Source organism: Elephas maximus, chromosome 17 (genome assembly GCF_024166365.1).
Source record: "Elephas maximus indicus isolate mEleMax1 chromosome 17, mEleMax1 primary haplotype, whole genome shotgun sequence".
Classification (NCBI taxonomy): Eukaryota; Metazoa; Chordata; class Mammalia; order Proboscidea; family Elephantidae; genus Elephas; species Elephas maximus.
This window is the reverse complement of record NC_064835.1, coordinates 18,575,060-18,600,296: the sequence shown is the minus strand read 5'-3', so window position 1 is coordinate 18,600,296 and position 25,237 is coordinate 18,575,060. Positions and strand designations below refer to the sequence as shown.

At 37.2% G+C, this 25,237-nt stretch overlaps 1 protein-coding gene across 1 annotated transcript; it reads left to right on the top strand.

Moving 5' to 3' along the window:
* The first annotated feature begins 12,751 nt into the window (after positions 1-12,751).
* Positions 12,752-13,711, top strand: LOC126061019 (olfactory receptor 8D1-like). The gene has a single exon (XM_049857408.1). It carries the CDS (start codon positions 12,752-12,754, stop codon positions 13,709-13,711), a length of 960 nt encoding a protein of 319 aa, XP_049713365.1.
* Positions 13,712-25,237: the final 11,526 nt, after the last annotated feature.

Below are 25,237 nucleotides of genomic sequence, written 5' to 3'. Positions count from 1 at the left end.
AATATTGACCTTTTGGCCTCATTAGGATTTTTTTTATTGGAGCACCATTCTTTTTATGAGAATTTGAGGTCTGCTTCCCACTGCTGTCCTGCTCCATCAGGGATTCTCTGTTCCGTTCCCTGTCAGCAGTCATCAGTTGTAGCCAGGTACCATCTAGTTCTTCTGGCCTCGGGCTGATGTAGTCTGATTTATGTGAGGTGGAGAGAAGGAGACTAATTAAGGAACATGGAATTAGAGGAATGACATGGTGGTGAGTTTTCTGTGTTTTGTTTTGCCTTCTATATCTTGGACTAGGCAGTAGAGAAGGTAACAATGTGGAAACACCAATGGGCAGAGATAAATATAAATAAATAAATAATCCCAAATAAAGGCCTGAACTTCATCAAAAAACCTAGAAGAGCTGCATACAAAGTCAGAAATTTTTTTTTTTTTTTGAAATTTTCATTTTACTCAGCTAAACATCATGGATAAAATTATCTTCTTCCCTTCCTTCAATGCCAGGAGCTGAATGGCAAGTCTGAATTCCAAACCACAGCTAGCAGTAACAGAGTCCCTTGGTCTTGTCCTGCATTGTCAGTAAAGGCCAACTGGGAACCCTGGACTTCCATCCATGCCTCATAGTAAGGTCCCCCTTACTCTCTCCATAGTATTAGTGGAGACAGAGTTGAGTTATAAAAGTCAAGCTCTACTTAAAAGTAAAGACTTTATCCCCTTTTTCTCTTCCACCGAATAAGTAGAGACCAAGTGCGGACCATGGTCTTCCACTCCACCCAGTATTTACAAGGTGCCCTCCTGTATATCTGGTGTAGGTGGAAAGTGAGTGGAGAGTCTACCTCCTCATTTGGATGTAATGAGTTACTCTCTCCCTCTCTCCAATCCTCAAGTCGTGAGTCTGGACCTCTGTCTGTGCCTAGCAATAATGAGGTGCCATTTGCTCCACCCACTGGTAGAAAATGTCTGCCAGCAGAAGTCCAGACTTGTTCAGTTTCAGTATAAATGTAAGATAGATTTAAATAAGATGCAGATTCTAATAGTAAGAAACACTAATGTGTGGGATACAATAAAAAAAAATCACTCATCACACCAAGAACCAGGAAACTCTTAATTTGAATGAGAAAGATTACCCAGTATACACCAAGAATAAGATGATCTGTCAAAACAACCTGGTACTGGCACAAGGACAGATACATTAACCCATGGAACAGAATTAAGAACCCAGATGTAAATGCATCCACCTATGGTCACCTGATCTTCAATGAGGGCCCAAAGTCCATCGAATGGGGAAAAGACAGTCTTTTTAACAAATGGTGCTGGCAAAACTTGATGTTCATTTGCAAAAAAATGAAACAGGACCCATACCTCACACTATACACAAAAACTAATTCAAAAGTGATCAAAGACCTAAATATAAAACCCAAAACTATAAAGATCATAGAATAAAAATTAAGGCCAATGTTAGAGGCCCCAATACACAGCATGAAAAGGATACAAACCATAATTAAAAATACACAAACACCAGAAGATAAACTAGATAACTGTGATTTTCTAAAAATTAAACATTTATGCTCATCAAAAGACTCTACCAAATAAGTAAAAGAGAACCTACCGACTGGGAAAAAAAAAAAAAAAAATTGGCTATGGCATATCCGACAAAGCTTTAATCTCTGAAATCTACCGTACTGAAATATACCAGAAAATCCAACACTTCTACAATAAAAAGAAAAATAATCCAGTTAAAAAAAAAATTGGTAAAGATATGAACAGACACTTCACCAAAGAAAACATTCAGGTTGCTAACAGACATATAGTGAAATGCTCATGACCACTAGCCATTAGAGAAATGCAAGTCGGAGCCACAGTGAGATACCATCTCACCCCAACATTACTAGCACAAAACAAACAAAAAGAAAATAATAAATTTTGGAGAGGCTATGGGGAGATTGGAACTCTTATGCCCTGCTGGTGGAAATACAAAATGGCACAATTTTGGAAAATGATATAGTGCTTCTTTAAAGCTAGAAACAGACATATCAGATGATCCAGAAATACGGCTTCTAGGAATGTATCCTAGAGAAATAAGAGCCATCACACAAATAGACATATGCACACTCATGTTCATTGCAGTATTATTCTCAATACCAAAAAGATGGAAACAACCCAAGTGCCCATCAATAGATGATTGGATAAATAAACTATGAGACATACACAAAATGGAATACTATGTAATGACAAAGAACAATAATGAATGTGCAAAACCTCTCACAACATGGATGAATCTGGAGGTCATTATGCTGAGTGAAATAAGTCAATCACAAAAGGACAAATATTGTACGAGACCACTATTATAAAAACTAATGAAAAGGTTTACACACAAAAAGAAACAATTTTTGATGCTTAAGAGGGAAGGAAATGATGGGGAGGGAAAAACACTAACTAGACAATAGGTAAGTGGTAACTTTGGTGAAGGGTAAGACAGTACACAATACTGGGAAAACCAGCACAACTTGACCAAGGCAAGGTCACGGAAGCTCCTTACCAAAAAAACCCAAACCCATTGCCGTTGAGTCGATTTCAACTCATAGTGACCCTATAGGACAGAGTAGAACTGCCCCACAGAGTTTCCAAGGAGTCCATGGTGGATTCAAACTGCTGAACTTCAGTTAACAGCCATAAAACAACAACTATGCCACCAGGGTTTATACATCAAAACTTCAAGAGGGACTGAATTACTGGGCTGAGCGCTGGGAACCATGGTCTTGGGGGAACATACAGCTCAATTAGCATAACATAGTTCATAAAGAAAATCCTCTACATCCTACTTTGGTGAGTAAAGTCTGGGATCATAAAAGCTTGTGAGCAGCCATCTAAGATACTCCACTGGTGTCACCCCATCTGGAGCAACAGAGAATGAAGAAAACCAAAGAAACAAGGGAAAGATTAATCCAAAGGACTAATGGACCCCAAGTACCACAGCCTCTACCAGACTGAGTCCAGCATAAGTAGATGGTGCCCAGGTACCACCACTGACTGCTCTGACAGGAATTATAACAGAAGTTCCTGGACAGAGCTAGAGAAAAATGTAGAAGAATTTCTAACTCATACACACACACACACACACACACACACACACAAAGACCAGACTTACTGGTCTGATACAGAATGGAGAAACCCTGCGAGTATGGGGCCTGGACTCCCTTTTAACTCCACATTGAAGTCACTCCTGAGGTTCACCTTTCAGCCAAAGATTAGACAGGCCCGTAAAATAAAATGAGACTAAATGAGCGCACCAACCCAGGGGCAGGCAGAAGGCAGGAGCAATCATAAATATGTTTGAAATAATGTAGAGTAGAGGCTGAAAGATGGATGTGTATTGTATAAAGAGGTAGAACAAGATATTGTATTTGTGGGGAAGAACTGTTGTATCTTGATTATAGTGGTGGTTACACAAATCTACGTGTGTTAATAAAATTGCATAGGGATATACAAAAGAATTTAATAGCACAGTGAGTGTGTCAGAAGACTAAATTGGTGGCTTGGAAACTGACTTTTGGAATTCCCTTTCATTACACTAAAAAAAATAATGATAATCATGGCTAAGAAAATTGAGTAAAGGATGAAATACAAGAAATGTAATAGCTTTCTAATAGAAATTCCAGAAACATTGGAAGAGGAATGCAGAGGAGAAGCAATAAACAAGAAATGAAACAAAAATGATAGAAGTAAACTTCCTGGACTGAAAACATGAATCTTAAGTTTGGAAGGGGTCATCAAGTGCAGAGAAGAAATAATTCATCAAAAAGTATGACATGTAGTTATGAACTCCAAGACATGGAGAATATTCTCCAAATCTTCAGAGAACAACTCCATATTATCTACAAAGAAATGAGAATAAGACTGACATCAAACTTCTTATCATAGCAATACTATGCCTGCCAATGTGACAATGACTACAGGGTACTGTATGAAATGTGCTAAATCCAGAACCACATGTCCAGCCCAGCTATTATATATGTGTGAAAGCAAAATCAAGGTATTTTCATTCTTGAAAGTATGCAAATTATGCATACTCTTTTTTTAAACATGTTACTCAGGGGTGCAAGAATATAATTCAGAAAAATAGTGTTTGAGAGGTAGAAGCTTTAAGATTCAAGAAAAGTAGGAATTAAAAACAAACAGTAAAATCACAGGCCATATTGTGTAACTATAACACATTAAAGTGTAAAATTAGTTGGAAAATATACCAAAAAAGAGAATCTTCTGAACAACTACTGAGAATAACAGGAAAACAAAATGAAAGACAGGAAAAAAAGGAAAAAGAAAAAAAAAAAAGCTATTGAGAAGGGTATGATAAAGTATTTTAAAACATATGTAATAAGGCCACAGATACAGTCATGGTCTTAAAACTTTTATTATACTATACAAAGGTTGAATATAAATAAGCTTTCAGCTTAAGAAGGGAGAAAATGAGCAAGATAAAATAAGCAAACAAAAAAGAAGATAACTAAATAAAGACAAAATCAGGAACGGATCATTAAATTAAAATGCAATAGCCTTAGAAAATGGCATATATAAATTGATCTTTTAAAAATTAATAATTACAAAGGAAAAATGCAAGTACATAAGATCAGAAAACAGGAAGGCAATGTCACAAATATGTTTAAGAATACAAAATGTATGAGGGAATATTACATACAGAGATAAACTTGAAATGGATGATTTTGAATACAAATATAAATTTACAAATATGACAAAAATAAGGAATACCTGAAATAACTGGTATGATTTTTTTTATTAAAGAAATAAGAACTCTAATCAGATTTACATCTTTAGAAAAGGCAGAAGGTTTGGATCATTTATAAATGAGATCTAGCAAACTTCAGGGAACAGATAATTCCTTCATTATTTACATCTTTCCTGAGCAAGGAAAAAAAAAAAAAGTGGAAATTTCTTAACTCAGTACAATGATAGCGTCATAACACAGTAAAAATGGATATAGGTCAAAGAACAAAGAAAAGAAAGAACAAAGAGTTATCAATATGACTCCTAAATCTAATACTAAGCATAAAAAAAAAGCATAATGTTATATATTAAATCACCATGCAATACATTTATTCTGTGAATGCAAAGGAGTTTCAAAATTGAAAAAATCTATCAGCATAAGTCACTGCACTGTTGCTGTTGTTGTTAGGAGCCATCTAGTGGCTTCTGACTCATGACCACCCTATGTACAACAAAATGAAACACTGCCTTGTCCTGAGCCATTTTCATGATCGTTGTTATGCTTGAACTCATTGTTGTAGACACTGGGTCAGTCCATCTCATTGAGGGTCTTCCTCTTTCTCCCTGATCCTCTATTTTCCAAGCATGATGTCCTTCTCCAGGGACTGATCCCTCCTGGTAACATGTCTACAGTATAAGAGAGGAAGTCTCTCCATCTTCACTTCTGAAGAGCGTCTGGGTGTACTTCTTCCAAGATGAATCTGTTTGTTCTTCTGGCAGTCCATGCTGTATTCAATATTCTTCACCAACATCATAATTCAAAGGTATCAATTCTTCTTTGGTCTTCCCTATTCATTATCCAACTTTCTCATGCATATGAGGCAATTAAAAACACCCTGGCTTGGCTCAGGCACACCTTAGTCCTTAAAGTGACATCTTTGCTTTTTAACACTTTAAAGAGGTCTTTTGCATCAGATTTCTTGGCTGCTGCTTCCATGAATGTTGATTGTGGATCCTAGCAAAACGAAATCCTTGAAAACTTCAGTATTTTCTGTGTTTATCATGGTGTTGCTTATTGGTCCAGTTGTGAGGAATTTTGTTTTCTTTGTGTCGAGGTGTAATCCATGCTGAAGACTATCTGGATCCATCAGTAAGAGCTTCAAGCCACCTTCATTTTCAGCAAGCATGTTGTGTCATATGCATATCACAGATTGCTAATAAGTCTTCCTCCAATCCTGATGCTGCCTTCTTCATACAGTCCAGCTTCTCGGATTCTTTGCTCAGCATACAGATCAAATAAGAATGGTGAGAGGATACAACCCTGACACACACCTTTCTTGACTTGAAACTAGGAAGTATTCCCTTGCTCTGTTTGAATGACTCCTTCTTGGTCTAAGTACAGATTCATCATGAACGCAGTTAAGTGTTCTGGGATTCCCATTCTTTGCAATGTTATCTACTTTTTTTTTTTTTTTTTGTGATTCACACAGTTGAATGTCTTTGCACAGTCAAGAAAAGACAGGTAAACATTTTTCTGGTGCTCTCTGCTTTCAGCCTTGATCTATCTGACATCAGCAATGATATTCCTTCTTCTACATCCTCTTTTGAATCTGGCTTGAATTTCTGGCTGTTCCCTGCTGATGTGCTGCTCCAAGCACTTTTGAATAATCTTCAGCAAAATTTTACTTATGTGTGATATTAATGATATTGTTCAATGATTTCTGCATTCAGTTGGATCACCTTTCTTTGGAATGGGTTCAAATATGGATGTCTTCAAGTTGGTGGGCCAGTTAGGTCTTCCAAATTTCTTGGCATAGATAAGTGAGTGCTTCCAGAGCTGTATCCATTTGTTGAAACATCTGAATTTATATTCCATCAATTCCTGGAGCCCTGTTATTTGCTAATATTTTCAGTGCAACCTGGACCTCTTCCTTCAGTACTGTTTGTTCTTGATCATATCCTACCTCCTGAAATTGTTGAATGTCGGCCAGTTTTTTGGTATACCAACTCTGCGTTTTCCTTCCATCTTCTTTTGATGCTTCCTGCATCATTTAATATTTTCCCTGTAGAACCCTTCGCTATTGCAACTTGAGGCTTGAGATTTTCTTCATTGCTTTCAGCTTAAGAAATGCCAAGCACTTTCTTCCATTTCATTTTCTATTTGGAAAAATCTTCAATTTCTTCATCTTTGGCCTTAGTGCTTGTTTCATAAATCTGACTATTGTCACATTAACTGGTTTTCCTTGTAGGTGTATGGATATTATCTTATCACTGACGGTGCTTTACTTCAGGATAGATCTTAAAGTGTTCTTTTTGACAGTGAATGCAACACTATTAGTCTTCAATTTGGCCTTCCTGGCATAGTAGACCATATGATTGTCTGATTCAAAATGGCCAATACCAGTACACTTAAGCTTGCTAATGCTGAGGATATTGATGTTTATGCATTCCATCTCATTTTTGATGACTTCCAATTTTCCTAGAATCATACTTCCTACATTTCAGGTTGAATTTATTAACGGATATTTGCAGCTGTTTCTTCCCATTTTGAGTTGAACCATAATCAGATGAAGGTCCCAAAAACTTGACTCCATTCATGTCGTTAAGGTCAATTCAACTTTGAGGAGGCAGCTCTTCCCCCTTCATCTTTTGAATGCCTTCCAACCTGAGAGGCTCATCTTCCGTCACTGCATCAGACAATTCTTCACTGCTATTCATAAGGCTTCCACTGGCTTATTTTATCAGAAGCTGGCTACCAGGCTCTTCTTCCTAGTCTGTCTTAGCCTGGAAGCTCCACTGAAACCTGTCCATCAAGGGTGACCCTGCTGGTAAGTGAAACATAGGTAGCAAAGCTTCGAGTATCAGAGCAACCCACTAGTCACCAGAGTATGACAAACTTACGACACGTCGTGGGAATTACTGCACTAGTGAACATTGAAAAGTAATTTAATATAAATTCAACATCCAATTTTTAACCTTAGGAGACAGTCATATTAAAAATTTACACAAAAGCTACACTTAATGAAAACAACACGTTTAATATCAAACCTTTATACAAAACATTACAAACAACACAGAAGAAAAAGTAGATAACTGGGAGCTCCTAAAAATCAAACACCTATGCTCATCCAAAGACAACACCAAAAGAGTAAAAAGACTACCTACAGACTGGGAAAAAGTTTTCAGCTGTGACATTTCTGATCAGCCCCTGATCTCTAAAATCTACATGATACTGCAAAAACTCAACTACAGAAAGATAAATAACCCAATTAAAAAATGGGCAAGTTATGAACAGACACTTTACTAAAGAAGACATTCAGGTAGCTAACAGATACATAAGGAAATGCTCACTATCATTAGCCATTAGAGAAATGCAAATCAAAATTACAATGGGATTTCATCTCACTCCAATAAGGCTGGCATTAATCCAAAAAACACAAAACGATAATTGTTGGAGAGGCTGTGGAGAGATTGGAATACTTCTACACTGCTGACGGGAAAGTAAAATGGTTCAACCAGTTTGGAAATCGATTTGGCGCTTCCTTAAAAAGCTAGAAATAGAACTACCATATGATCCAGCAATCCCACACCTTGGAATATATCCTAGAAAAATAAGAGCCTTTATATGAACAGACATATGCACACCCATGTTCATTGCAGCACTTTTTACAATAGCAAAAAGATGGAAGCAACCAGTATGCCCATCAATGGATGAAGGGATAAATAAATTATGGCATATTCACTCAATGGAATACTACGCATCGATAAAGAACAGTGAGGAATCTATGAAACATTTCATAACATGGAGGAACCTGGAAGGCATTATGCTGAGTGAAGTTAGTTGCAAAAGGACAAATATTGTATAAGACCACTATTACAAGAACTTGAGAAATAGTTTAAACTGAGAAGAACGCATTCTTTTGTGGTTACGAGAGGGGGGAGGGAGGGAGGGTGGGAGAGGGGCATTCACTAATTAGATAGTAGATAAGAACTACTTTAAGTGAAGGGAAAGACAGCACACAATACAGGGGAGGTCAGCACAACTGGACTAAACCAAAAGCAAAGAAGTTTCCTGAATAAACTGAATGCTTTAAAGGCCAGCGTAGCAGGGGCAGGTGTCTGCAGGCCATGGTTTCAGGGGACATCTAAGTTAATTGGCATAACAAAAGCTATTAAGAAAACATTCTGCATCCCACTTTGAAGAGTGGCTTCTGGGGTCTTAAACGCTAGCAAGCAGCCATCTAAGATGCATCAACTGGTCTCAACCCATCTGGATCAAAGGAGAATGAAGAACACCAAGGACACAAGGCGATTATGAGCCCAAGAGACAGAAAGGGCCACATGAACCAGAGCCTACACCATCCTGTGACCAGAAGAACTAGATGGTGCCCGGCTACATCCGATGACTTCCCTGACAGAGAACCCCTGAGGGAGCAGGAGAGCACTGGGATGCAGAACCCAAATTCTCATAAGACCAGACTCAATGGTCTGAGACTGGAAGGACCCCAGTGGTCATGGCCCCCAGACCTTCTGTTGCCCCAGGACAGGAACCATTCCTGAAGCCAACTCTTCAGACATGGATTGGACTGGACATTGGTTGGAGATTGATGCTGGTGAGAAGTGAGCTTCTTGCATCAGGTGGACACTTGAGACTATGTTGGCATCTCCTGCCTGCAGGGGAGATGAGAGGGTAGAGGGGTTAGAAGCTGGCAAAATGGACACAAAAAGAGAGAGTGGAGAGAGGGAATGGTCTATCTTATTAGAGGGAGAGCAATTGGGAGTACGTAGCAAGGTGTATGCAAGGTGTATACAAATTTTTGTGTGAGAGACTAAATTGATTTGCAAACTTTCACTTAAAGCAGAATAAAAATTAAAAAAAAAAAAAATCAAACCTGTTAAGATTTCCACTACATACAGGAAGAAAAGTGTAGGTTATTTATGAATGTTTATGAATACCATTTAATACAGTTCTTTAGGTGTTACCCATTGCCTTCAAGTTGATCCTGACTCATAATGACCCTACAGGACACAGTAGAACTATCCCATGGGGTTTCCAAGGAGTGGTTGGTGGATCTGTATTGCTGACACAGCTGAGCTCTTAACCACTGTGCCACCAGGGCTCCTCTTAAGGTGTTAGCAGATGTGATATGACACTAACATAGTGGCCTGCACATATAAGAGCTCAACACATTTCTTCCACTAGTGAATGCTGAAGTCGTCCTGAGAAGATATTTGGCACGAAGCTCACATTATGAGTTTTACTGAATTCAAGGCTAAAACATTTGTATAAGTAGGTCAAGGAAAACATTGAAATGATTTTCAGGATATTGAGTCCTATGTTCAGGATACTTAGTTTAAAAATAAATAATTGATTTATTTTTTAAAGAGTTTAAAAGCCACCATTTCCCTTGGCAAACAAATTTAAATCAGTGATTGGATTCTATATGTCCCATGGTTTATGAGAAAAATTAGATAAGTAAAAGTAGCACTAAATGGCTGGTTAAAAAAGGGATATGGGCTGTCAATAATTATCACTTCAGTTTAGTTGTCCCCTTATTAACTAGTCAACATGGCTTACCTGGAAAATACTATCTAGATCTACAAAAAAAATCTTCTTCTTTCAAAACAATAATAAAATTAAATATATAAATGTCATTAGTACAGCACTGGAATTGTAGAAAGGACCATTAATATACATAGAAGCCAAGTCAGTTAATATAAGGTAATTCTTGTTTAAAACATGAGTGACTTTGGAAATTGAAAAAAAAAATCATTTTTAGACTTACTTATCTGCAAATCATTCTTGCCTTGAGTATTTTGAGATTTAATAGAGGAAGTTGTTGTGGAGACATATCAAAAATATATAACTGATATCTCAGAGAATGTTCTTTATGTATCTTAAAGAGTACACAATCTTTCCAAAAGAAAGAAGTACCTAATCTTCCCCAAGGAAATAAAGCATCTAGAATTGAGTTGGAAACCACTCTGTCTTGGAGTCCCAAGGCCTAAGTGTGCAAACTCCAGATTAACTCTAAGAACCTATGACAATATCTCAAGTGTATGACTCTGCTTTTGGAGGAGTCAACAGGAGAGTGTTTTAAGCTCTGATGAGTACTTTCCCCTGTATAATTGCATCAAAACCAGTAAGGAGTATATTTGGGAGGAAAGTTGGTCTTCCTACTTAGGTCATCATTGATACTGCAGGATATTTATTCAGAGTCCCAGGAGAATAATTATTAACTTATCTTAATTACAGTACAAAGAGTTAAAAAAATCTAAAAGTAGGAGTTATTATGTTCTCCTTCAGGACCACACACAGAGATGAGAGCCTAGACCTCTGCTTTTTGAAATGAGGACACTCGCCAAACTGCTGAAAATCTGCTTATGATAATCCTACAATCATTCTATATGGGAACCATTCTCCTCTATTGCATAAATTTTTCTCCTTCCAAGAGGCAATATCAAAAAATTTAATTCAGGACATTGGAAATGTCAGTGGTCTGAGAGTGTCATTATGACTCAGTACAAGCATAATTCAGTAATTGCTTGTCTTCTTAGGAGAATTTCACCTCAGAGAGCCTTCCCAGGAATTGTGTTCCTAGGGGAATACTCATACACATCCTTGGAGTTCAAAGAACTTAAAATAAAAGATAAAAAAAAACTCCCTTGTTTGTAAAAGTTATCTGAGGATCTGGAGTTAGAATGGGATCTTATTATGGCTCAGTCATAGTCAACTTTTAAATATTAGAGTTACAGGTTATATTGCAGATGTTAGAGATTTTCAGCCCAGTTCCATCCTTCTGTAAAAAACAGAAGTGGAAAGGTGAAATGGATTTCCCAGTCTTGCAGGGAATTACTGACACATCTGGAACAGAAACACAGTTTTAGAATTTGTGAGAAGAGTCCATATTTCTTCTTCCTTTCCAGTAGAAGCCATTTGATTTTTTGATGTTAAGGGCCAATAGCATCTCATTCAAAACAAATCAACAAGGTTCTGGACAGATAAATTTTGCCATGAAGCTATGAGAGTTTATCTCAAAATACAAGAGAGACTCCTGACAACATTCAAGTAAGTACACAAAGTCTGGGTATACTTTTACTAAAGCATTTATTTTAAAAGGAATTACTTAGGGGAATTACAATATATAATCTAATAAGACAATTGTTGACACAAATATATGCAGCTATTACATAAGCCAATACAACTGAACCTGAAGAAAAAGAAATTTCTGTTGCCTGTGAGTGTGCACAGTGGAGCAACAGAAAAGCTTCTCCTCTTCCTTCCTATTTCCTTGCTTTCCTAAGATGCACCCACAAGAGCTTCCAAAGCTCTTCCTAGAAAGAAACGAATAAAATGGAGTATTCAATCATTTGAATCAGAGAACTCCAGGATTAGGTTGAAGAACTGCTTAATTTGGAGCAGCTTGCCCTCTGCACTTCCCTTAAAAATTATAAATCTTGACCCTAAGATACGCATTTACTAACCAGCATCTCCTTGAGGAGGGCTTTGTATTCTGTGGGCAACAGCAATCTACAGTGCATGAAAGGCCCAACATTAACACTGAAATGATTTCTTAAAACTTTCTTAAGCTAATAAAACCTTGATATCCATGGCACCAACAGTTCCAGCGTAGTAAGATGTAGTCACGGTTCAATCCGTAACAGCTGAGTTCCTGTTTGTTCCAGACACTAGTAACATCTCAGACGGTACAAAATTATTGGCAGCTTTCTCCTATTGAGAAAACTCCCTATTATGAAAAAGAACACAATGTATTTATTCTTTTTTTCTCTATAGCGAATGAAGTTGTTTGACTAAAAATAACACAATCCTGACATGATTAAGGTAATAAACCACCTTAATAATGACCAACCTTAAACTCTTAATTTGATGATCATTTTGTTTCTTCTGCCACAACACAAATAACACTATTATTACCCAGACCGAACACTATTATTAATCATAGGCAAATAGATTTCTTACTTCCTTTGATTTTCTTTTTCTTAGTTTCATATCCACTGCTTCCTGAAGGAAATGGCCAGACAAAATGATTCCACAGTGACTGAATTTGTCCTTGAGGGATTGACAGAAAAACCAGAACTCCAGCTGCCTCTCTTCCTCCTATTTCTAGGGATCTATGGGGTCACCGTTGTGGGAAATATGGGTATGATCTTCCTAATCACTTGCAGTTTCAAGCTCCAAGCTCCCATGTATTTTTTTCTTGGCAATTTGTCAGCCGTAGATCTCTTTTACTCCTCAGTTATTACTCCCAAACTCCTGGAAAACTTTGTAAGGGAGAAAAATGTTATTTCCTACCCTGGATGTATGACACAACTTTTTTTCTTTTGCTTTTTTGCTACTGCTGAGTCCTATATTCTAACTGCCATGGCTTATGATAGATGTGCAGCTATCTGTAGTCCACTGCTCTACAATGTCACCATGTCCCAAAAGGTCTGCAATGTGCTTGTGACTGGAGTCTATATTATGGCATCTATTGGAGCTATGCCCCACATGATCTCCATGATTATGCTTTTCTTCTGTAAGGACAATGTCATCCACCATTACTTCTGTGACATACTTCCTCTCCTAAAGCTCTCATGCTCCACTACCTACATCAATGAACTTCTGGTGATACTTGTAGGCGGATTCAATGTGCTTGCAACAACTATGGCCATAATAATCTCTTACGCCTTCATATTGTGTAACATTCTTCGAATACCTTTAGCTGAGGGCAAATCCAAAGCCTTTAGTACCTGTGGTTCTCATCTTACAGCTGTTGGGGTTTTTTATGGATCCATCATATTCATGTATTTTAAGCCATCATCCAGCAGCAACATGGCCCAGGATAAGGTGGCCTCTGTGTTCTATACCACAGTGATCCCTATGTTGAACCCTTTGATCTATAGCTTGAGGAATAAGGATGTAAAGGATGTGTTCAGCAAAATCATGGGTATGAGGTATGGCCCACTCCAGGGTAGTAATCAGAACCACTAAAGGCCATGAAAATAGCCTACCTCTTTATTTTTCTTAAAGCGAACTTCTTTTTCTGTTTCCTACAATTAACACCCACTTCTCATTTCTTTCACTACACTTATCAGATGTTTCCCTTTTACTGAAATCTGTGCATTCATACACACCACTGTATACACACAGACATGCATACATCTATTCTTTGATCAAGAAATTTTATGATATTAAGATTTAGTAGATCCTTTTTGGTAAGGATACCCAAAACCAAACAAACCCATTGCTGTCAAGTTGATTCTGACTTATAGCTGCCCTATAGGACAAAATAGAACTGCCCCATAGGGTTTCCAAGGAGCTGCTGGTAGATTCAAACTGCCAACCTTTTGGTTAGCAGCTGAGCTCTTAATGACTGCACCACCAGGGTTTCTTGATGAGGATCAGCCAGGTTTATTTTTTTAAAAATCTGTCCCAGATGAATCTGCATAGTACTACTTCCTACCTTTTGAGAAACAGTGAAGTAGAATATTTTTTTTTCTTTTAATCAGAGCAAATTGACAGACATTCCCTTCTTTATGTTTACCTAGCTGAATGACAGCATGGGTAAGTGGTGTAAGACTTGGCTGTTACAGAAAATAATAATCTTGACTTTTGGTCAAGGACTGAGTTCAAAAAATAATGTATACTTGTCTAATTGAGCAACTTCCTCCCCTCCCCGCCATGGGTCCTTCTCTGTTTTTGCTCTACCATATCATGTCTTTTTCCTTAAAAATATAATTCCTACTAGTGAATCTTCACAAAAATGAATGAGGAAATCATTAATAGGAAAATGTCTTGCTCATGGTAGGACGGGGAAGCTATTTTCTGAATTGAAACTTCATCCTTCTTGCAAAACTTATAGGCAACTATTGATTCTTGCTTTCAAAAGTTCAACATCATGAAAAATAGATTTATTCTGCTGAATCTCAGGATACTGAGACCATGAATGTGGTCTTAGAAGATGGTCCTAACTAATTCTCTTATACACACAATTTCCTCCAGTTCCATTTCCATGGAATTCTTCCTCTCTGCCAGCATACCGATTAGAGCAGGGGTGGACCCTATGTTCTTTTGAACAAACTTCCCTGCTTAGTTGTAACTTGAGCATCATCTGTCTGCATTCTCTTTGCTTGCTCCCTCAGTGGACAGAAAAGATGGTAACGGTTTCTTCCACAAATTTCCTTTGGTTACTCTCCTTTTCACTGTCATGATAAAGTTGACATTTAATAATCTAAAGAGGAAGAGTGAATTTCAAGGTGGACAGCATAAAATTTACCTCTGTCCCCACCAATTCTCCTGAATATAGCCCATGCCTTCTGTGCTTACCTATAAAGGCCGTTCTTGCATCCACGGAAGTATAAGTACAAGTATGTGCCTATCATAAAGTGCCAGATATCCTTTGAGATGCAGCTTCTTGGATCTCTGTCGTGAAAGCTAAATGATAAATCTGCATCATGTAGAATTCAAGTGATGAACATCTGTGATGTACACTGAATTCACATATATTATTGAAATGGTCAGAAGCATTTAAGCTTTGGCAATTCCGCTCATTTTTCTTTCCCTCCTTATAAGATTCCAGGTTCTCAGAGACCTGATGTCTCAAGACATTTTGCTGTAGAACAAGAAAAGCTATGTTAGTATTAGATGTGATTTAGGACAACTTTAACTAATGTAGACAAATAACTTATACAATAAAGGGACATTTATGATAATATCTGAATTACGTGGGTAAAAACCAAAGAAAGACATCACCTAAAATCAAAAGACAGAGAGTTACATCCCCATCTTAAAAGGAAGTTGTAAGTATTTAATATTGGAAATATGGGACAGTGGCCATCTCCTATTGCAAGGTGTAATAACACAAATGAAATCAAATTTAAAGAAAAAAAAACCTTCAAAATTAAAATGATGTAAACAAATTATAGCAAGAAAAAGTATATAGCAAAATTTTGTGTATTACTTGGTCTATGCAAAGGGACTATATATTATAGTGAAACCTGTGAGAGCTGGAATTTGACAGGACTGCCTTGTTTTCCTGGGTCTTGCAAGTTTTCCACCTTTGAGAGAGTGCAGTCTTACCACTTTTCTATCACTCTACTAGTGGAAAATATTTGAGATTTCTTTCTCTGAAAGGTTTCTGCAGTTCACAGATTCTGGCTTTCTCAGGTTTTACTGGGTATACACTCACGTATATTTTTGTATACTTAAAAAAACAAGAATATTAAGGAAATAGACATAGAATCTATTTTCCTGTATGAGGAAAAATAAATCAAGAGTCAAAATTTTGGGAAAAGGCGTGCTATGAAAGGCCAGATTCCCCTAAGAAACACCACACAGGAAATAATAGCTTATAGGAGAAGGACTTCCTGTCTGAAGACTGACTTCTCCAGGAATGATATACAGTAGAGTTAATGATAATTTTAATCAGTCTCATAAGTCTCCAGCTGTTTTTCTCCCAGGCTTTACCATAACAAAGGGAAACTCCATTTCCAGGACATTGTGTTCCTATTGAAAGGCTAATAGAGTAAATTCCTGTCTATTCATTATATCAACCCTCAGTATTCCCTGTAGACACAAGAGTAGCTGTTTGAAAATTGAGTTTGAAGAAGGAACTGACCATGCTCAGAGCCTAGGTTCCCTCTCCTTTTCTTTTTTTCTTACTGTTAAAACAGATTTATTGAGGTTTCTTTGGTTGAAAAGAAAAAAAAACGTGCATTTCAAGTGTACAATTTTGTAAGTATTGACATATGTATGAATCCAAGGAACCATCACAATTAATATAGTAAATGCATCACCCCTAAATTTATCCTCATGCCTCTTGGTGATCCCTTCCTCCCATTCTCCCCTGCTCCTCATCTTCAAGGCAACCAATGATCTGCTTTCTGTCATTATAAATTAGGTTTCATTTTCAAGAATTTTATACAAATTAAATCATACAATAACTACTTTTCCGTATGAGGTTTATTTCACTCAGCATAGTTGTTTTTAGAGTCATCTGTTGCTGCATGTATCAATCACTGATTCATTTTTATTGCTGAAGTTGTATCTATTCCATCATACGCGTTACAACACAGCATATTTATCCATCTACCTGGCCATGGACGTTGGATTTGTTTCCACATTGGGACAATAAAAAATAAAATTGCTATGAGCATTTGTGTCCAGGTCTTTGTATGGACATACGCTTTCATTTTGCTAGGATAATTACATACAAATGGAATGACTGGATCATATTGTATGTGTGCTTTATAAAAATCTTATAGTATGTGTGCTTTATACAAACTGCAAGTTTGTTTTTTGGAGTGGCTGTGTCATTTTACATTCCCATCAGCAGTTTATGCAAATTACAATTTGTCCACTGCTTCAACACTTGATGTGGTCACTCTTCTTAGCTGTAATCATTTTAATAGGTGTCCAGTGGTATGTCATTGTGATTTGATTTGTACTTCCCTAATAATTATTTTTCTAGTTTCTTAAGATGGAAGCTCAGATCATTAGAGACCAAGTAGAAGCTTTTGATAACCTATGACATGATACAAAACAAACCTATGTAGGGAGTTAAATATTTGTTTACAAAATCTTTATTTTTTTTTTGTCTGAAGGTATAAAGTCAAAATAATTTGTTCAAAATTGCAATCTAAAGTTATTTTTTACCATTTTGGTTATAGTACTAATTTAAAATTCAATTAAATTAATTCATTTTCTTCTCATTTTCCATTTTAGTATTTTATTTTACTTATTTTATAAATAATTAAAATTTTTCCAAAAGTCAAAATTCCCTTTTGTGGGTAAACTATATTTTGTTCAAATAATTTTTAATATGTGAAAATTTATTTTGTTTCTAATGTTTTACTTTTCAAACGATATGGTTAAAAAATCCTCCATGGACAGAAAGGACCACATAAACCAGAGACTACATCAGCCTGAGGCCAGAAGAAGTAGATGGTGCCCAGCCACAACCAATGACTGCCCTGACAGGGAACTCAACAGAGAACCTGAGGGAGCAGGAGGGCAGTGGGATGCACACCTCAAATTCTTGTAAAAAGACCAGACTTAATGGTCAGACTGGGACTAGGACCCCGAAGGTCATGGTCCCCAGATCTTCGGTTAGCCCAAGACAGGAAACATTCCAAAAGCCAACTCTTCAGACAGGGATTAGACTGGAATATGGGATGGAAAATGATACTGATGAAGAACGAGCTTCTTGGATCAAGTAGACACATGAGACTTTGTTAGCATCTCCTGTCTGGAGGGGAGATGAGAGGGCAGAGGCAACCAGAAGCTGCCCGAATAAGCATGAGCACAGAGAGTGGAGGGAAGGAGCGTGCTATCTCATTAACCCACCCACAACCCACTGCCATCAGGAGAGCAATTAGAAGTGTATAACAAGGTTTGTATAAATTTCTATATGAGAGACTGACTTGATTTGTAAACTTTCACTTAAAGCACAATAAAAATTAATTAAAAAAAAATCCTCTGGTGATGCATTTTCATATTAATGAGGATATGTCTTCTGGGTCATTTTGATAAGTGGAATTGCTGGATCAATAGCAAACGTGATATTGTTAGAAGAAAATTAGATACTGAACATTTCTCATGTTTGTCGATTTTAATAATTTACAGTCTCTCCAGACTTGTATGTAAGTGTTTTCTTACCCAGAGTTTTATTAACATATTGCTCATCAAAGTTGAAAAAAAATTTTTTTGGTCACCCTAGTAATTAAGGAGTGGTATCTTTACATCTCAGTGTAATTTTAATTTGAATTTCCCTTATTTTGTATGCAGTTGAGCATTCTTCCACAGGTCATTTTACATTTTTTTTGTGTGTGTGTGTGTGTGTGTGAGTTACTTGCTTATGTCTTTTGCCATTTTTTATTGTTCTTTTGTTTTTTCTTCATATTTTAAATTAGTTTAATTATGTAATAATTTACACAGAGTAAACGTCACCTGTTTTAAGTGAAGAGTTTACTGGGTTGTAACAAATAGCTATACCTACTTATACAAGTAAATCAAGAAGAAAAACATTTTCATCCTTCTAAAAAGTTTCCTCATGCCTGTTTGTAGTCTATCTCCATACCCATTCCTGGCCCCAAGACAGTACTGAACAACTTTTCTCTACGTATTTGAATGTTTTATAATTTCACATAAATAAAATATGTAGTTAGTTAGGATTCTCCACAGAAAAAGGACCAGTAAGATTTACCTCTCTCTCTGTTTGTCTCTCTTTCTATCTCTCACCTCCTCTTTCTCATACATTCTCTCTGTCTCTCCTTCATATATGTATACTGCTTTGACACACACACACACACTCACACGAGTCAAAGTAGTATACATATGATAAAAAAAAAAAATGTCCCTATAAATCTGTTATTACTCTCTCCACAAGAAAATATGTGGCCCTGGAAATGGACTGGCTCTTTTTGACAGTAGAGGCTTGAGGAAGAATAGCTAATAATTTATGAGATTTCTGTTATTAACAGTAACTTTTTTGTAAATCATTCCTGATATATATATGGTGACACAGTGGTTAAGAGCTCAGCTGCTAACCAAAAGATCAGTGGGTTAAACTCACCAGCCTCTCCTCAGGAGAAAGATATGGCAGTCTGCTTCCATAAAGATTACAGCCTTATTAGTCTGCCAGTGACTGGAGAAACCCTGAAAGTTTGGGCCCTGGACTCCCTTTTAACTCAATGCAGAAATCACTCCTGAGGTTCACCCTTAGCCAAAGATTAGGTAGGCCCATAAAACAAAATGAAACAAAACGGGCAAGGATGAGAATGCAGGAGGGGACAGGAAAGATGGTAACGAAGAGCCCAGGGTGGAGAAGGGGAGAGTGTTGGCATATCATAGGGGTGGCAACCAATGTCACAAAACACATGTGTATCAATTGTTTAATAAGAAAATAATTTGCCCTGTAAACCTTCATCTAAAATACAAAAAAAAAAGAAAAAAAACTTAAGAAATTTCATCAAAATTAAAAACTTTTGTGCATCGAAAGACTTAAAAACAAAGTGAAGAGACAACCTACTGGATGGGAGAAAATATTTAGGAATCATATATCTGATAAGGTTTGATGTCCAGAATATATAAAGAACTACAACTCAAAAATGAAATGACAACCCTATCAAAAAATGGACAAAAGACTTGAATAGACATTTCACCAAAGAAGATATGCAAATGTCCAATAAATTTCTGAAAAGAGGCTCAATGTCATTATCCATTGTTCATTGCCACTGAGTCTACTACAATTGAGGGTGACTTTTGCATAACAATTAAACATTGCCCATTCCTGTACCATCAAAAAGAAAAATTACGGCCTTGGAAACCCTATGGTTTATGTGGAATATGAGCCCTGGCTCTAACTCTTACTGGTTATATGACCTTGGAAAATATGCACAAACTCATTTGTAAAATATAGAAAATAATGCCTTCAAGATAAGCTTCACAACTAAGAGCACAATTTTACTTAACATTTCTCTCTCTCTCTTTTTCTTTTTTTTCTCTTCCTGTCAACACGTAAAGTATAAAAAAAAAATTTCTTTCATGGAGTTTTTATGAAAATTAAATGAGATTTTATATGTGTAATAATATATATGTAATTTATAATATATAATATATAACAATGTCTTATACATTTCATATAAAAAGAGATTATATATGTGTGTATGTGTCTGTATATATAAAGCTACATACGTATATAGCTTTAGTAACAAGAACACATATACCTAAGGTCCTGTGAAAGAGCATTCTAAAACTGAGGCACTTGACATAACTAAAATGGCTGATACAGGTCTGGATCAAACTCTGTTTTGTCCTAGGCCCCTGCTGATGCTTTTTAAAGTGTGTGACTTATGACCAAACTCTTGATCAAGGTAACTTATTTTGCAACATTCTAAGGTGGCCCATCCAGAACATTGCAGGAAACAGAAGAAACCAGCTCTGGAAAACAAGAAATAGTGGCTAAGGTTGCTTATCCCACCCGATAGAAAATGTTGGTAAACTAGTCTTAGGAGAACATGTTGAATGTGTTTTTCCCAACACTATACAAAATTCTGAAAAAATTGTGTATAAAAGAAGTGTACTTATGCTCCCTCTTCCAAATGCCATTTTGAACTTTTGTCGCTTCCTTATTTGCAAATCTTTGAATATGAATAAAACTCTTATTTTGCAGGAACTCTGTTTCATTTTTCACAATTTCTTGGTGTCAGAAGTGGGGGATGACCAGCGTATGGCCCCAAAGCCCTTGTTGGACACATGTAAAGGATTCCACTGAACCATTTTAGGCTCTCCATCTCTGTGAGAATCCTTGGAGGCCATTTCCTGAGTTCTGTCAAATCCAATGGTGTCAGTAGGAGGACACAGACGATGTCTGTACCTCCCCCCGCATCTAGTGGTACTGTCAGAGGGGATGACGCAAAAATGACTGTCTATAAAATTTTTGTGCAGTGTTTCAGCAGAAATTTATTTTTCATAAAAATATCTCTATAATTAGTTATAAAAACAAGAATGTTCTTCGTGAGCCCAACTTACGTGAACCACTATACCTATAAGACTGAAACTCTATGTTAATTTATTTTTTTAATCTTCTAATGCACTCTGGTCAGAACTGTCATATCACTCAATTACAATGATGATTTGAATAACCTGGTTTCATCTGCACCCACTGCAAGCACACACTGTTGTTTTTGTTGTTGCTGGTGTTTTTATAGTTGCTGATTTTGTGACGTTTTCTGGTATTTTAGCCACAATACTGTGGTAATTAGTATTCGTGAATCTATATCCATAATTTTTTTGAGAATGAAGTAGTAATTAAAGGAAAAGATGGAGATAAATCACAAAAGGCTTCCACTCGGTTACTAATAATGTTGTAAATTATAATGTAATTCAGTGTAGAAAAATCTTACAATTTTGTTGTTAGTATTCATAATCTCAGAAGTATTACATTTTGACAATTTACAACTATATTTATCACATATTATTCTGCAATTAGAATTGAAAATAAACATTACTAGGTCTTCTGTATGGTCTGGTACAGGAGGAGGTGCATGGGGAGGGGAGTAGGGAGTGACACCATTAGTTACCACACTTGGAGACACCAACCCTAGTGATGCCACTGCTTGGATCTCAAGCTCCGTCTCATTACATTGCAGCTCATCTCCATTTTATTCAGATTTTGGTTTGTGTCTGCAGATATTTGTCTCTGTCTTTTGCACAGTCATGGGTTCTGCTGAATCTAAGCCTAAGGATTTCCCTACAGGATCTCCTGTTCTTTACACATACAAAACTTACAGACCTTGGTATTGCTTATATTTAGAACTCTGGCATGTCTTGAACAAGGACAGTTTATCTGGCCAGTGGCCAATTGAGGTCACTTGAATTGGGAAAATTAGTATACCTGAGATCTTAATTAGAGTACCATATAACTAAATAAAAGGTTAAGGATGCTTATTTTGATTGTTATTTAGAATCTTTTAACTGTGCCAATGATTCTAAACTGGCTTCTTTACAAGACAGGGTATCCAAATTAACCAAGATTAATAAGTCTCTTAAGAAGAAGACAGGCAAGACAGTTAACGAGTCCACTCCTCCTGACCCCTCTGTTCCTTACTCTCCCCCCATATCCTGGAAAGAATCCTGGCCTGTCTGAAATACTGTTTGAAAATGGTGATATACCTCTTGACCCAAAATGTCCTCCAGTGTCTTACGTGCCTTTTAAGATCAAATGAGTTGAAGAGTGAGAGAATAAACCCCCTGTAATTACTCTCTTTTTCTTGTCTAAAGCCAAACCAGCAGAAATACCTAGGGAGTTTCCAAAACCCATTGAGGACCCTCAAAAATTTAAAGGAAAATTCTGCATTTTAATTCAGGTTTACCAAACAGGTCTGACTGATCTGTATCACTTAATCACTTGATCAGGAGAAGCACAAAATTGGGTTAGTCTCTCCAACTGGAAAGAAGCTGATAAATCAGTTGATCCCCCTTTCATCCTTTCTTTTCTCTTGCCAGCCCAGCACTGTGCACCACCCCTGCCCCTTCTTGAGGGGCTGTGCTGCACCACTCACCTGGAGAGTCATTGCACATGAGTTCTCCAGGTCTATACCACTGTCATTGATCAGCTCCCTCAGTGCCATCTTTATTTATTTAATTTTGTTTGTTTGTTTCTATTTTAGTTTTTTTTTCCTTTTCTTTATTTTTTGCTGTTTTTTTCTCCCTCTCCCTTCCTCCTTTCCTTTCTCCCACTCACCTAGCCCCATGTGCCATCCCCTCCTTCTTAGTGGGCTGTGCTATACCACTTGGCTGGAGATCCTCTGGGACCAGGCAATCCCAGTTGTGTACCACCCCCAAGGCTGGTTCCCTCGGTGCCATAATTTTTATTTTTCTTTATTTTTTCCCTTCTCTCTTTTCCTTCTCCTTCCCACCTAGGCCCTGAGATGCCTCTGCCCCTTCCTGATAGGCCACCTGGAGAGAGAGACATCAGCTTGCCACCACCCCAGTTCCACCTTCTCCCCAATGGCTGGCTTCCCCCCACCACCATATATATATTTTTGTTGTTGTTATTTTCATTTATTTATTATTGTTATTTTTGCTTCTTTGTTTTTTGCTTGGTTGGTTTGTTTTCTCTCTCTTTCCCCTCTTTCTTTTCCTTTCTTCTGCCCATCTAGCCCTGTGCACTGTCCATGCACCTTCTTGACAGGCTGAGCCACACTGCTAGGCTAGAGAGCCACTGATACATGGTCTCACTGGATCTGCACTGTCCCTACCTGCTGAATCTTACTGTGCCAGCATTTTCTGTTTTCTTTCATTTTTTCCTTTTTTTTTTTACTTTTGTTTCTCTCTCCTCTTTCACCCACCCACTTAGCTCTGCACATTACATTCTCTCCTTTCCCTCCTGCCTATCTGTACTGTGCACTGAGGGCCATGCCCCCAGGTGGCACTGATGTGGTCCCCTGGACCATATCTTGCACTGACCCCCAGCCATGCCCCATTGCCCCCAGTTCATGCCACATCACATCTAAACTACCCATCCCTGCACCTTCGCTCTTGCTGGACTCTTCCTGCTGCACCATAGCTCAGTGACTGACCTTGCCCACTTGGACAAGGTGGTGAGAAATATCATGCCCACAGGCAAGCAAGCAACAAAACACAATCAGCCTACCTACCTAGACATGACCAAATAAAACAAAAAAATCAGGATGAAAAAACCAAATATACAATCAATAAACAAAGAAAATAACTCCTGAGTGTCCCAGAGATAGCAGAAAATGCCAAAACATATTTTAAAAAAGGAGGAGATAGCCCCAGAAGGTGACCAAAACAAAGCACTGAATGGCCTTCCGCTAGAAGAAAAGGCACTGGAACTACCTGATAGGGGATTCAAAACTCTAACATTCTGGGTTCTCCAATGGATGAAGGAAAAATCAGACAACAGTAAGGAAAAAATAAGCAAAATCATGGAAAACACAGACAAAATCATGGAAAAGAGAGACCAAGCAAGGGAGGAATTCAGGAAAATAATACAGGAACAAAATTCCAAAATAAATGAGTAACTAAAAATCATTAAAAAAAAAAAAAAAGCCATTAGAAACTCAAAAGAGAAACAAGATTTCAGAAATAGGCAGTGCAATTGAAGGTTTTAGAAGCAAATTAAAAACAATGGAAGATGGGAACAGCAAAATTGAACATAAATCACTTAATGCCACTTTGAGGAAAAATTAGAGAAAAGAATGAAGAAACGCTGAGAACGATGTGGGATACAATAAAAAGCAAAATTTAGTGTGTGATCAGAGTTCCAGAATGGGGGGAGAAAATGAGAAACAGAGAGAGAATCACTGAAGATTTGCTGACAGAAAACTTCCATAATATCATGAAAGATGAAAAACCAACCATCCAAGTAGCTCAATGAACATCATTTAGCATAGACTCCAAGAGAAAATCACCAAGACATGTGTATAATCATACTAGCTAAAACCAAAGACAAAGAAAGAATCCAGAGAGGAGCTTGAGAAAAATGAAAATTCATATACAAAGGGGAAACAATAAGACTAAACTCTGATTACTTGGTAGAAACTGTGCAGGCAAGAAGGCAATGGGATGACATATACAAAATCCTGAAAGGAAAAAACTGCCAACAAAGAATGCATATCCTGCAAAAGTCTCACTCAAACATGATGGTGAAATTAGGACATTTCCAGATAAACAGAAACTAAGGAACCATGCAAAGACCAAACCAAACCTACAAGAATTATTTAAGGGAGTCCTCTGGTTAGAGAAAAAAAATCAGACAACAACCTGAATCTAATACATAAGACAGCATTAGCCAGATACCAACTAAACCACAACTAGATAATGAAATCTCAACAATAAAATAAAACAAACAAACAAAAATTTACAACACAGAGCCAGAGAGGTCAATCTGTAAATGATAACAACATCAGAACAATAACACATGGAATGAACAATGTAGGTATAGAGCTTTGAAATGGAGAGGAAGTGAAGGTGATATCAAGTAATAAAACT

Coding starts and splice junctions, on each gene's coding strand:
- LOC126061019 (XM_049857408.1), top strand. CDS start 12,752: ATGGCCAGACAAAATGATTCCACAGTGACTGAATTTGTCCTTGAGGGA.